The 15,861-nt window shown below is 36.5% G+C and overlaps 1 protein-coding gene across 1 annotated transcript in view; it reads right to left on the reverse strand.

The window, feature by feature from the left end:
• Positions 1-3,414: 3,414 nt before the first annotated feature.
• LOC140153754 (uncharacterized) overlaps positions 3,415-15,861 on the reverse strand; it is a 75,992-nt gene continuing 63,545 nt past the window's right edge. Inside the window, exons 36-40 of the mRNA XM_072176603.1 lie at positions 12,042-12,182; positions 10,339-10,458; positions 9,010-9,123; positions 8,042-8,164; positions 3,415-4,860 (exon numbers count right to left, since the gene is read on the reverse strand). Coding sequence (XP_072032704.1) covers positions 4,859-4,860; positions 8,042-8,164; positions 9,010-9,123; positions 10,339-10,458; positions 12,042-12,182 — 500 coding nt within the window. The 3' untranslated portion in view covers positions 3,415-4,858. The remainder of the gene's footprint in view (positions 4,861-8,041; positions 8,165-9,009; positions 9,124-10,338; positions 10,459-12,041; positions 12,183-15,861) is intronic.

The raw sequence follows: 15,861 nt of genomic DNA on the forward strand, positions 1-15,861 counted from the left end.
TATGTTCAAACACATGCCAAGTCAATCATCCCATAAGGGCCTCCCATAAATATAGTTTGACCTACCTATGACTTATTGTTCCAGAGTTAAGAATAGTTTGAACTACATAGCCATCTACTGTAGATAGCAGTATGGCATGTGACAATTGGTATCTACTGTAGATAGCAGTAACACATTACAATTTTTATCTACTGTAAATATCATTGACATGAAAATTGTTATCTTCTGTAGATACAATTGTTATCTACTGTAGCAGTAGATCAACATCTTCTGTAGATAGCAGTGGCATAAGAAAATCTACTCTACTGTAGATACCAGTGTAACACGTTGAAATTGTTATCTTCTGTAGCAGTTACAAGTGACAATGCTATCTACAGGCAATGTAACATGAAAATTGCTATCTACTGTAGATAGCAGTGTAGCACATTAAGATTACTATCAACTGTAGATAGCAGTGTAGCACATTGAAAATCGCTATCAACTGTGGATAGTAGTGTAAAATGAAATTGCTATCTACTGTAGATAGCAGTGTAACATGAAATTGCTATCCACTGTAAATAGCAGTATAACACTTTAAATTGCTATCTCCTCTAAATAGCACTTGACATGAAAATTGCTATCTAATGTAAATAGCAGTGTGATATGAAAATTGCTATCTACTGTAGATAGCAGTGTGATATGAAAATTGCTATCTACTGTAGATAGCAGTGTGGTATGAAAATTGCTATCTACTGTAGATAGCAGTGTGATATGAAAATTGCTATCTACTGTAGATAGCAGTGTGATATGAAAATTGCTATCTACTGTAGATAGCAGTGTGATATGAAAATTGCTATCTACTGTAGATAGCAGTGTGATATGAAAATTGCTATCTACTGTAGATAGCAGTGTGCTATGAAAATTGCTATCTACTGTAGATAGCAGTGTGGTATGAAAATTGCTATCTACTGTAGATAGCAGTGTGATATGAAAATTGCTATCTACTGTAGATAGCAGTGTGGTATGAAAATTGCTATCTACTCTAGATAGCAGTGTGATATGAAAATTGCTATCTACTGTAGATAGCAGTGTGGTATGAAAATTGCTATCTACTGTAGATAGCAGTGTGATATGAAAATTGCTATCTACTGTAGATAGCAGTGTGATATGAAAATTGCTATCTACTGTAGATAGCAGTGTGGTATGAAAATTGCTATCTACTGTAGATAGCAGTGTGATATGAAAATTGCTATCTACTGTAGATAGCAGTGTGGTATGAAAATTGCTATCTACTGTAGATAGCAGTGTGGTATGAAAATTGCTATCTACTGTAGATAGCAGTGTGAAATGAAAATTGCTATCTACTGCAGATTGCAATGTAGCACATTAAAATTGCTATCTAGAGAGCAGTGTAGCATATTATAATTGTTATCCTCTGTAGATAGCAGCGGTATATGAAAATTGCTATTGTATATAGCAGTGTAACACAATAAAATTGCCGTCTTCTGCAGCAGTTAGCAGTGACAATGCTATCTACAGTAGGTAACAGAAAAATTGCTATCTATTGTAGCTAATATAGCCATAGTAGCTAGATAGTAGTGGCATTATGAAAATTGCTATATTGTGGATAGCAGTCTAATACAGGTTGTAACAAAAAAAAATATACAAATTTAGAAAATAGTATAGTTTTTCCCAGAGTATTTGGCACTACCCAGCAAACACAAAACGTTTTCGACATTTTCATAACCTTAAAAAACATTTTTTGATAATCTACTGCTCAGCAAACAAAAAAGTTTTACAGAAAACGTTTAAATGTCGGGCTATATAAAGGATATAAAAACGTTTTAATAACATTCCAAAAACATTCTTGAAAACTTGACACAAAACATTCTAAACAGAATCTTATTTTGGGGATGAAAAAATATTTTGCGAAAAATGTTTGCGCAAAATATTTTCAATAACGTTTTAAAAACGTTTTCATGACCTTTATATAACCCGAGATTTAAATGTTATTAAAAGGTTTTGAAAAAAACATTTTAAGAACATTTCTGTGTTTGCTGGGTTCAAATATTTTAACATAATGTTATTTAAGTATTGACACAATATTTGGCAAAAATGTTTGCAAAAATAGCTTACAATAACATTTTTGAAAACATTTAAAAATATTGTTGTAGTGTGTTTTCATACAAAACGTTTTAAAACGTTATCATGACTTTTATATAACCCGACATTTTAATGTTATTAAAACGTTTTTACCTAAACCAAAAGCCAAAATATAACTTATTTAAAACGTTTTAAAAACGTTTTTGTGTTTGCTGGGTACAAACTATTCTTTATTGTTATGACAGAAATAACTATTTGAGACCATTTAAATAAGAATTGGAGCATTTTGTCTATCCCCTGGAAGCCCCAGTAACCTTCGACCTTTTTGCTCATAACTCCACAACGATAAGTCGTAGATAGGTGAAACTATACATTTTCCGAATTGTTGTGATCAGAGGAATAACTTGCCATGGGTTATTCCCAGGGAAGAATTTTACACCCAGAGTGTCATTTTGTACTACCCTGGAACAATGATCAGCAAAAATCTAACTGACAAAACCATCATGTCTTGTCCTGCACCCGGACTAAACATTCTTCTCTACACATTCCATTTTCTTATCAGGTTCAATGACGCGGAGCAGAGTGAACAGATTCACTTTTTCAACATTGCTCCTCCCCAGTCTCCATTATTCATTTGCTTTCTACAATTTGTACAGCCTTACCAATAATGCAAAACAATTACCAGTGTGATATAAAAATTGCTATCTACTGTAGATAGCAGTGTGGTATGAAAATTGCTATCTACTGTAGATAGCAGTGTGATAATCTACTGACAGTAGCTAGTTGTGTACTATCTACTGTAGAAAGCAGTGTGAAATGAAAATTGCTATCTACTGCAGATTGCAGTGTAGCACATTAAAATTGCTATCGAGAGAGCAGTGTAGCATATTATAATTGTTATCCTCTGTAGATAGAGATAGCAGCTATTGTATATTGTATTGTATATAGCAGTGTAACACAATAAAATTGCCGTCTTCTGCAGCAGTTAGCAGTGACAATGCTATCTACAGTAGGTAACAGATACATTGCTATATATTGTAGCTAATATAGCCATAGTAGCTAGATAGTAGTGGCATTATGAAAATTGCTATATTGTGGATAGCAGTCTAATACAGGTTGTAACAAACAAAAATATACAAATTTAGAAAATAGTATAGGTTTTCCCAGAGTATTTGGCACTACAATATATTCTTTATTGCTATGACAGATATAACCATTTAAATAAGAATTGGAGCATTTTGTCTATCCCTTGGAAGCCCCAGTAACCTTCGACCTTTTTGCTCATAACTCCACAACGATAAGTCGTAGATAGGTAAACTATACATTTGATCAGAGGAATAACTTGCTATGGATTATTCCCATCAGGGATGAATTTTACACTCCAGAGTGTCATTTTGTACTACCCCTGGAACAATGATCAGCAAAAAACTAACTGACAAAACCATCATGCCTTGTTCTGCACCGCACTAAACATCCTTCTCTCACATTCCATTTTCTAATCAGGTTCAAAATGGATATGACGGAGCAGAGTGAACAGATTCACTTTTTCAACATTGCTCCTCCCCCAGTCTCCATTATTCATTTGCTCTCTACAATTTGTACAGCCTTACCAATAATGCAAAACAATTACCATTTCCAACTTGTATTATAAATATGAACCAAAATACACAGGATAATATCTTCATTTACAATTTCAGAATATAAATATAAAGAACTCCTGAGAATTATGACATTAAAAAAAATCACGTTTACTAATCTAGCACATATTTACTTCCATAAGGCCGACTTTAAATTATGCGATATCAGTGTGCAATGAACTATTTGTTTTCTTCAAGCACTATGAAACAGTGAACCTCATTAGTCAAAGACATCGCAGTCGCTATCGGCTGGGGTATGAAATCCGCTCGATGGATATTGAACAGTATTGCGGTAAAGATATTTTAATACTTTACTAACACTCCGGTGTAAACTGTCGCTGGCAATGACTTGATATTATACTGAGAAAGGAAATTTACGTTAAAAGTGTCTTAAAGAATGTTACATTTCACCGACTTTTTCAGTCAAATCGATGGTAATAACCCCATATAGTGAGACTGTCAACATTTAACACCCAAATGACTCAGGTGAAGGGTAGTTCCTGTGAACTATATGACCGCAAACCGCTCAAGGTTATCTCATGGGGCCCATTTCACAAAGACTTACGATCGAATAATAGGGGATTACATGTGGAAATCAATCGTAAGATCGAACGTAAGGTTTTGTGAAACGGGTCACAGGTGACTCATTGACCCATCTGAGTCATGAAGTACCTCTGGTTTAAATGACAACCTATTTATGTGGCCAATTTAGTGACATATATATTACCTCAAGGTGTACTTAAGTTTTGAAGTGAAAATGAAAACTTTGGTTAAGGCAGTGGTAACGCAATGGGCTATTCCAGTCAAGTTCCATACACCTTATGGAAGACATGGCCTTAATCTCCCACACACGGGGTGTGTAACTTTCAAATGGAGTCACCCATTTAGGTAACCCCATTTAAAATTTACACTCCCTGTGTGGAAGATTTAGGTCATGTCTTCCATAAAGGGGTGTATGGATTTCAACTGGAATAGCTCAATATCACTGAGAGGTTTGGTCGTCGGTCATATTAATGCCCATATGATTAAGAGGAACATGATCATATGATGATGATTTTGTTAGAATAAAGATACGTTGAAGTAACAAAGTCTGGTTTCAGTCGTCGAAGTTCGGATCCCTCCATTATTCTGGTTTATCGCTCTGCATAATACAAAAGTATATAACAATTGGATACTGACGTTATAATATCATATTATTATCATTATTTTCATACACACACTGCAATATTAATAAGTAGCGTGGTGCAAATGTGTTTAGTTATAACCCATGATGAAAATTTTCATATCTCAATGGTGTGACCTTTCTGAAGGCTGGTGGTATGTTTGTGCATATAGAACTGTATACTAAACTCCTCAACAAAAGTTTGGAAAGTTTTTTCAAGCATCTGTATTTTAAATTATTTTGACATATTCATATAGTGTTGCATATCAATGGATAGCTACAACACTCCCCTTTACAATGACACCCCATTTGAAACAATAACATTTTTTACGACTGAGTACACGCCTTGTGAATGTAGTGGGGTCTCAAACAGAATTTGCCAAATTGAGCATTATTCTGTGCAGCAAGCTGCAATCCCATATCTTCACAATCTGGGACCTAATGCAATCCTTCCAGATGACACCGTTCGCCCCACAGAGCCACGGTAGTCAACGACTACCTACAGAATATGGGAGTAGAGCCAAAATGGCCTGCCGTGATCAGTCCAGACCCGGGGGCCAGACCTCAACCCGATTGAACACTTGTGGGACCAGTTTGATCGTGCTGTACGTGTCAGAGAAGCTCATATGGAACCACATTGAATGACCTGCGACGAATCCTTGTGGAAGAATGGAATGCCATGCCACAGTAACGTGTAACCAGGTCGGTGAGCAGCATGAGGAGAGCGTGGTGAAGTTGGCTCGAGATTAGAGATTAGACATTCGCAATTGAATAATTCAATACGTTGACTATAAAGTTTTTGAAATTCCTTTATTTTGATGAATTTCGACCTATAAACCACTCGTTCAAATCTTCTACAGTTTTTGACACTATTTTTGGACATCCGAAAATTTTGCTCAAAATATTCAAAATTTTGGATCTTCCTTATCTGACCAAATTTCGACCTAAAAACAACTCTTAGGTACAGTTCAAGTCTTCTACAGTCTTTTGACGCCATTTTTAGACATCCAAAAATGTTGGTCAAAATAGGCCTATTCAAAATTTTGAATCTTCATTGTCTGGCCAAATTTTGATCTAAAAACAAGTTAACCCTAACCCTCCTGTATACTACAAAATACTACTTGATATATGCGCTGTTCGTGCATGCGTCCCACGTGGTGTGATGACGCAATCGCCCGAAGTGATATAGGCACGGTTTCGCTGGCCAGCGAAGCCCAAAACCCGTGGCAAGGTGTCGCCGACCGAGTGCTTGGCATGCGAGGGGTCTCGGGTTCGAATCCCACCCAGAGCAAACAACTTCTTTCTTTCTTTTCTCTCTTTATTCTTTCCTTCTTTCCCTTCCCGTCGCCAAAAAGCCCTTATGCGGTTAGGGTTAAGTTTAAGTTTTCTTAAGTCTTTTGACACCATTTTTGGGCATTCCAAAAATTTGGCCAAAATTTTCAAAATTTTGAAATATTTGGCTAAAAATACTCCAGAACACTTGATCGATACCCTTGATTAATACAGAAAAACGATTAAAAGTGTAATATTCAACGTAATAACGAATGTCTAATCTCTAATCTCGAGCCAACTTCACCGTGCCAATAGGAGAAGGTGCATGACTATTGTGCTGCGTATGGTTTTTCCACCCGCTATTGAGGTTATTGAATAGCACAGAATAATGGTCAATTTGGCAAATTCTGTTTGAGACCCCACTACATTCACAAGGCGTGTACTCAGCCGTGAAAAATGATATTGTTTCAAATGGGGTGTCATTGTAAAGGGGAGTATTGTAGCTAGCCATTGATATGCAACACGATATGAATATTTTGAGATACAGATGCTTGAAAAAACTTTCCAAACTTTTGTTGAGGAGTTTAGTAACTGGCTAGTTTGACATTCATTGTTAACATCTGGGTTTTCTGTATGTGCCTTAGCCTTCAAGGCCTTCTAAGATTTCCTCCCTGCTTGAACTATTTTCGGGCTCGCGAAGTCAGTGAGCAGGTGAGGGCCACAGATTACGGCTAGCATACGCACGGTCATTAATAGCCGTAATCTGTGGCCTCACCTGCTCACTGACTTCAATGAGCCCAAAAATAGTTCATGAGCAGAGAGGAAATCTTAGAAGGCCTTGAACAAGGCTACATGTGCCTTTGACAGTCTCTGTCTATATTTGAAGACTGAACACGCTGATTAGATTCGACCAGGGTAATCATACTGCAGTTACTGTCCGTTTTCCTATACACAATGTTATAGGTATATCATTATGGGCATTGCTAAACATCACTGTGTGAAAAATAACCAGCCAATATTTAAACCATTCTCCAAACATTCTCTAAAATTACAGCTAGGTTAGATGTTCAGAAGGGGTCGCACTTTCGTAGAATATGAGTGAGGGCAAAGCATAGCTAGCTCATAGCTAGGCAACTCCCCGTGTTAATTGAATGGAGATTTGACCGAAAATATTGAGCTATATTGGTAACGGACCGCTCCGTTCTGAAGGATGCCACAAAACAACGGTACAAGCTACATTTAAACTATTCTATGAAATTCTAGAAAATATAGTTTTGTAACATGTCCTAAATTTTAAGCTAATTTAGGTGTTTGGAGAGGGTCGCACTTTTGTGTTTTAGGAAGGATATGTAAACGACAGATAACACCAAAAATATGAAGAAATTATTTCCAAACCGTGTTAAGTCAACAATCATTATGTTGCTCATTTTCAAGAATGCTGGTTTACAAAAAGCAGGCCATTGTCTCATTTCGTGAACAAAGGTACACATACCATTGTTTCCTTTCGTTTCCTTTATAATCGGTTACCCAACTGAAGCTATAATACCAGCTTTATTGCGATATCGCACATGAAAACAGACACATGTGCACAACCAGAGAAGATCCGATTTAATCAGTTGAGCTGTTTCAATGAGTGTTATCTTGGTTTAATAGCTTTTAATGGGGTTTAAGTCCTGCAAAGGTCGAGATGAATTCTACTGTAGACATGACTGCATCATGTAAGCGACAACGTTAATATTTAAATTTTATAGTTGAAAGTGGCCATTGACCTGTCTGCAGCGAACACATAAGAATTAATATCAACTTGATTGGGAATTGGGAATGCGGGATATTACCCACATACATCCAATTGTCGATTCAGTGTATGGTCTTTATGAATCAAACTTACATGGACACGTCGCTTCATCGGATTGGTCAGGACAGTCGGCCACACCATCACATACCCACATCTCCGGAACACACTCGTCAATTGATTCGCATTGGAATAAATTAGCACCACATGTAAATTCTTCTACAGATAAAACAAGGAAATTATCCATCGATCTTAAGAGTGTAGTATATAAGGGACCGTTCACAAACACTTGTTAGGGGGGCCTGATGCAAAAAAATGTCATCGCGAAAATTGATCGCCCCCCCTTTTTTGAAATCTCAATAATATCAGCCCCTCCCCTTTTTTTTGACATGAAAATTATGGGTCAACCCCATAGAAAAGCATATAAATTCTATTTTCCCAGGAAAATTTGTGGTCATTTCTTTCAACCCCCCCCAGGAGGGTCAAAAATTTTAAGAGTCCCCCCTTTTTGCATCAGCCCCCTCTAACAAGTGTTTGTGAACGGTCCCTAAGTTTCCCCGTGTTTAACCATATTGATGAAGGAATATGATTGCACGACGGTGTATGCCCATCATCACATCTTCGGGTACGCGTGTTTTATAACAGCTGTTTTAATTAAAAGAAAAACGGGCCTTGGAAGGCACCTGAATCCGGTTCAAAATATTATTGTCTCACCTTTTGAAACTGCTCCAATATCAATGTCTGCATTAGCAGATTAACATATTTCAATTATACGGGGGTTTCACCAGCCCGCCAGGGCTTTAAAATATCAAGGCCACAAGCCCGGCAGGGCTTAAGCCGGAGATTTCTATAGTAAAGAGTTGCTCATGGAGTTTCAATTATTTATAGCCCCGCAGGGCATGAAAGCAAGGTGAATAGCTAAAAGCCCTAATGCAATTACTTGCATTTAGATCAATTACAATATCTTTCAATATCCCCCCAAAAATCACAAAAAGAATCTACAACCTATGACGAAATACAACTATATAATAGGTCTACCATTATGATATTATAAGTCATAATACCTGAACAGTTTGCTTCATCCGTGCTATCTGTGCAGTCTGGTACACCATCACATATCCAAGATTGCATCACACAGTTATTACCATCACAGCGGAATTCGTCTGGCTGACATGTTACTAAAACATGAAAGAGGTGATTGAATTAAGTTTTTCCCCCAAAGCGATCAGATCGTGCCGCATTATTACTTAGGTCAAATCGCTTTGCAGCAACAAAACAAACCGGTGTGGGGGGTTTCAAGGTAGAGGGGGTGCATTTTTCACTTTTCAACTGGTTCTTTTTTGAAATTGGCCATATTTTTAACCCTCAACATTAATGAAATGGACTCAAGTACAGCATCTTATGGAGAGAAAATTCCTTAAACGCAGTTTTCTTAAACAATTTCTCATTAAATTCATTCTTGCTGAAGGAAATAGTTACACATTATTATGCAGGTTACGCATACATTCTTATTTCATGGGACTTAATTAATATACCGTAAATCCCAAAGGAATGTGGATATGTGACGTGTCATGTCAAAAGGAGACACTTTTGAGCAGGCTATCAATTTTGAGGTTTTTACATAGCTTAAATATAGAGATATTTTGCTCCACAATGCTGTTTTCCCCAATGAAATCGGACATTCCTAAGCGAAGATATTGAGTTGGTAAGTTGTGGTATTATAAAATTGGAAATTGAGATATCGGCCTTTAAAAATATTATTGACAATGTTGAGAGTAGGATTTACCTTGAAAAATGTCTCCAAAAAAAATACAAGATGCCAGTTATATTCCGGTCTGAAACTCGTCAATTGATTCGCATTGGAATAAATTAGCACCACATGTAAATTCTTCTATATCAGACAATATTTTTAACATTAATAACATCACAAATTCGCAACAAACCCAAATTGTGAAAAAATACTCTCCGGGCAGATTTTTGGCTTTTTCTCCATTTACGATCCTGCCCAAAAGTGTCTCCTTTTGACATGACACGTCACATATTAAGCAATGTTATTTTGGATTAAAATGATAATCTAAAAGATTTACATTTCCAATCTTTGCGATTGGAACTTTAAATCCAAAAGATTTAGTGTACACCGATTAGTATACATCCTGCAAATGTAACTATGTATCCGTGAGCCCAGGAACGTTGTAGGCTGCATTTTGATTAGCATCTAAACATGGACATTTTGCTTCCCACATTTTCATTTAATGTATCAAAACACACACCATTAGTCCATTATAACCATTGAAAGCATGAAAAACATGAACCAAACCTGCCTGGTTATCAAATTAATCAGTGACAAGATCTCCAAATTTGACAGGTGCTAATTGATTCCTCTTTAAGCATACCTTCACAATTCGCCTCATCACTACCATCAGTACAATCATCAAAAGTGTCGCATACGTAACTTATTTGTATACAAGCATCATCAGCCACGCAATAGAATTCTTCATTTGGCTTGCATTTATCTAAAGACAAAAAAGAAGCGATTTCATTGTATATGATATACATAGGCCTATTTTGGTTACAAAATTATATTATTGGCCAAATTTTCATAAAATTAATGAAATAATAATATTACATGGCCAGGTTATATTGAAGGGATCAAATGAAATACATTTGTTCCATTAGCCAGAGACTAGACTTCTCCGTAGTCCACTTGCCAATAGAGTGTATGCAATAAACCCAAGCGGAACGAGAGTTGCTAAGTAACCGCTACCCGAACCATAAACACATGCATGATCAGACAACAAGTGTTCAATTTCCCCTAATAGCTTCCCACGTTGTACACATGTCAGTCGAATTTGGCGGTGTTGGTTTGTTTGTCCTCCAAGTTATAGCATTGTTCACTTTGTGTTGAACATTGTACGTGGGCCTCACTGTAATAACTCAAAGATAACTGTGATCATCATTTCAAGAGGTCACTCTCCCGATTAAGCTAAACAACCTATGTGGAGGAATTTTATGCATGAGCAATCACATCAATGACGTAGTAATGAATACCCTCTATTATGCATACTCTGGCTATTGCATTATAGGCTTAAAGCTCTGATTCAATCAATTTGTGCACAATTGAAAGATTTTCACATCTGATCTTTTCAGTCACCGTACTCCCTCTGTTTGTTAACTTCCCAAGTGGATTTTTAACTCGGGCTTTCGCGATTAATAAACTGGCAGATTCTAAAATTAGAATTGTTCAGTATTGAAGTACCATTATAGTTATGCCATTATGATATGTTGCATTAAATAAGCCTACGTAATATACTTTACTTTTACTGTCACAAATATAATTATATAAACCTTTTCACAACCATTTATACTAGTATTTTGATGTAATGAATACCAGTATAATTTCGAGCTCAACTGAATGCGTTCATCATGAATAATAATATATTTTTATCTTTCAAAAATCGACTATGGCATAGTCTAGCCAGAGACGGAATCAAAATTTAGAGTATTGATGTTCAAATCAAGAAATACAAAACTTGAACGTTGTACTTTTAGTATCACAAAACACCTGCGATGCAAAATTAAATTGATTTAATTTACAGAACTACAACTCATAATTCTTTACTTTTTTTACTACTTGACTCTATTCTGAGTTTACTGATCATCAGAAAAGGCATTATTGTGGTAATATTTGCATTGATCAAAAATTGACCTTTTCGGTAAATCCCATAATTCATCGCGTCATTTGACGTCACGCCGACTTGCAATGCTCAGTAACGAAGTTCGCAAAACGATGTGCGCATTGGCGTGACGTCAAGTGACGATATCTCGGGTCTAACCGCAATGAATTATGGGGTTTACCGAAAAGTTTAATTGACCTTTTCGGTAAATCCCATAACCCTTTGCGAGTACACCTAAGAACTCGTCATTTTGCGCACATCGTTTATCGAACATCGTTACTGCGCATTGCAAGTCGGCGTGACGCAAAATGACGAGTTCTCAGGTATACTCGCCGTGGGTTATGGGATTTACCGAAAAGGTCAATTGATAGTTCACGAATTAGGAATCTATTATGCAACTTTTTTTTATACATCTGTTATACCTTGCGTAGTCGTCATCGATACTGTAGTCAGTATTCTATCGGTTGTTACGATTCTTTCTGTTGTCTTATCGGCAGTTGTTATAGATTTGGTCGTAGAGAGAGTCTCCTCTGTTGCATTGGTTGGTGCTTCAGTTGTAAATTCTTTGATATTTAGAGGAGCAAGAAAAATTTTAAAAAAATCAGTCGCAAATCTTGTATGAACCGGTCAGATGAAAGCATTCGAAAGTACAAAATAAATGTACATATAAAAGTACATACAGCAAGATAACACAAATAGATAATATTCAAATATTTCTCCATAAAGTAATTTCTAGAATTGCACGACTTCAGCTGTTTTTAACGCCAAATAGTCGCGACTAGTCGACTAATTAAATGAAGAAAATTATCAGGTCTATACATAGGCAAAAATCGAGACTACCGCTAATAGTCGCGACTACGACTATTGACCCAATAATCATGATTTCTGCAGTCGCGAAGTATTGGAGCTTATTTGCGATTTAGTCGTGCAGCCCTAGTAATTTCCAAGCGAAGGAATTGAGCGAGTAACTTGTACGAATATTATCAATAACAAAGAAATTGTATCCATAATTATAATTTCTTTATGCATTTGTACCAAACTTGTACCAAAGTAATATCATCACAATTGCTTTGTAAAGTAAGTGTTCTTTAAACGTATCACCAGCAAAGAATAAAATCCTGCGTATTATGTAGGCCTATATCCTTAGTAAAGTAATCACACCGCCAAATATGTATGTATGTCTTACATCACACCGATGTCTCATGATGATTCTGATTTCGTACACAAATCATTTCCTATAGATTCTACAATGTACATTGAAGATGTAGGTGTTTATGCGGAAAGATTGGCGAAGCTTAATTGCATTTCATAATAGGTTATGCATGTCAAACTCTATAGCGTTGATCGATGGCGTGGTCTTGTAGGCTTGCCCACACAGGAATTTCCCATGGTGGGAAATTAAAGGGGGAGACACAGAAAGAAGGAAGAAAAAATGATCTACATCTGTACATGGTCTATAAACATGGAAAGGCAGTAGGAAATCGAAGAAGAGAAGAGATACGTATTAGAAATGGTGCCGTTGCAAGAAACTTGAAGCAGAAAGGAGGGACGAAAATGGGAAACTGTCAAATCTATTTTAGCACAGTCTATCCCTGCAATGCATCTGTCGTTATGACAGGCAAATTCCCACATCTTACAGATGCAGTCTTCCTCATCCTCATTGCCTTGACAGTCAGGGAACATATCACATATCCAAAACATAGTGATACACATCTCCTCGTCGATACATTGAAGTGATTAGGTTTTAGTATTGATTTATTTAGTTATGATAACTGATGATTTAAAATGATCACCGATGTGTCATGATTCCGATTTGGTGTACCAATCATTTCCTATAGGTCATACATTCAAAATGTAAGCTTGACGAAGCTTAATTGCATTTCATATTAACAGGCTCTATGCATGTCTAACTCTATAGGTGGACGTAGCGTTCATATATGGGTTGTTTGATGGCATATAAACTGTAGTCATTATCGTAAATCTTATTTGCATATTTAGAAAGGGTTAGACCCTCCCTCGGGTCCATGGAGAACGACTGGTAATGTAGATTATATAACATTAAATAAACCCGATACATTGACCCTTCCAATCTGTAGGCAAGTTGCCTTCCACTTCCCAGCATTTTGTGGGAATTCACTTCTACCGATCCAGGGTCAGACGAGTTTTCTATATATCACGTCCGTAGTCTCACTGTCTTGCCGTTTGTGTAAGCGGCTACTTAGTCTGACCAATCAATGTAGATCTCAGCAAGCAAGGCGATATTTGAAATGGGTTTTCATTGATAGTCTATTGATCATAACCAACGCGTGCGCAAAATGACAATAGAACTGGTTCATGCACGAATATGTGCCTATCATATTTGAATTGACAATGGGGTGGGGCTATCATAATTCACGCAACAGTCACGTTACATAGCATGATAATTATTTGGAAGGGAGTTTACTATCAAAGCGAAACAGTCTCGGAGTAGGAGAGCTATTATAAAAAAATAAAATAAGTTGGTCTGTAGATTGATTGAGTTTTCGTCAACACGCAGTGCTCCAGGAGCACTATAACTTTAGTTAGGGCTGAGTGGTGTGTTGGTATTAATATTTGGTGTGAAGGAGAAGGTGGTTTTAGCTCTAATTATTTACCCAGTGATGGAACCGAGACTGTGGGACAGTCTAAGAAAGGGTAAACACGTCTTGTATAATAGTATTAGAACATCAGAAAATAGACTAACAAATGACAAGGAAAAAAACCATCATGAAATGTAACGAATAACTCATATTATTTGGCTAATTTAAATTAAAAATGCATGTAAATAGCGCCCTCAATTTTCACACAAATGTGCAGTTTGTAGAATAAAAATTACCACAAACAAGCACAACAAGATGAACAATTTGATATTTTGTCCAGGTCTATAACTGATAATGTTTTGTTAGAAAAATTAATCAATGATCACATCAATCACCGTGTTCATCGATGTGGTGATAGGTTTGCCCACACGAATTTCCCATGGTGGGAATTAAAGGCGGGAACAAGAAGGGACAGACATGGAAAGAAGCAAGAAAAGCGATCTACATGGTCTAGAAACATGGAAAGGAAATAGGAAATCGAAGAACAGAAGAGATATGTAATGGAAATGGAACTATGTACAAGAAACTTGAAGCGGAAAGGAGGGACGAAAATGCGAAACTGCAAATCTATTTTGGCGGGAAAGGGTGGTTGCTGGCTTCTAGCACTGACAACAGTTACCTATAATAGTACAGTTATGTTCATCGCTGCCATCACCACAATTATCCATGTTGTCACATAGTCTATCCCATGTAATGCATCTGCCGTTATCACAGGCAAATTCCCACATCTTACAGATGCAGTCTTCCTCATCCTCATTGCCTTGACAGTCAGGGAACATATCACATCTCCAAAACATAGGGATACACATCTCCTCATCGATACATTGAAACTCGCCGGGAGCACAGGTGAAGTCTTTTTATAGTGATTAGGTTTTAGTAATGATTTATTTATTATGATAATCATGGGTTTCGTAATTATAATGTTGATGTATTAATAATGTTGGTATATGGGTTGGTATGCAAAGAAAAGATAATAAAACCGATTAATGAAAAAGGTCAAATAATGATATAAATGTCAGTTTTTCGTAAACATTATCATTTTCAAAAAATAACATGTCTACCACAAGTGTATCATGCTAAACCGACCTAACTAAACAACCTTAATGATCAACTTCTGAACAACCTCTGCAGTTATATATACTTCTTGAATTCTGCTATGGTCGAGTATGCTAGAAACATCTTAAGAGGGATTTGTGACAGTTAATATGGCTAACATTTATCATCACCTTAATTTTTAATCAATGTCAATCGCGAATTACCAGGACTACGGAGACACAATTGTACATATTTGAAAATATCTCCCCTATAACAAGCGATAGCCCATCAATACATATTATATAAAATAAAACTTCAAATGTGATTAAGCATAAACCAGAGATGTATGCACAAATACCTGCAACCGGAATCTTTTGAATCTGTAGAATTCCCTACCATGTATATTTTCAATGGGGATTTATAATGGGCTATTCCATTTAAAATACACCCCCCTGGAAGATTTTGGAGATATCCTCCAAAGGGGGAGTATGTATTTCAAATGTAATCATTTTGAAACCCATACTCCCTCTGTATTATGGCTTTACCTATATCTTCCACAGCTGGTGTGAGTATTTCAAATAGAAGCTAC

Source organism: Amphiura filiformis, chromosome 5, assembly GCF_039555335.1.
Source record: "Amphiura filiformis chromosome 5, Afil_fr2py, whole genome shotgun sequence".
Taxonomy (NCBI): Eukaryota; Metazoa; Echinodermata; class Ophiuroidea; order Amphilepidida; family Amphiuridae; genus Amphiura; species Amphiura filiformis.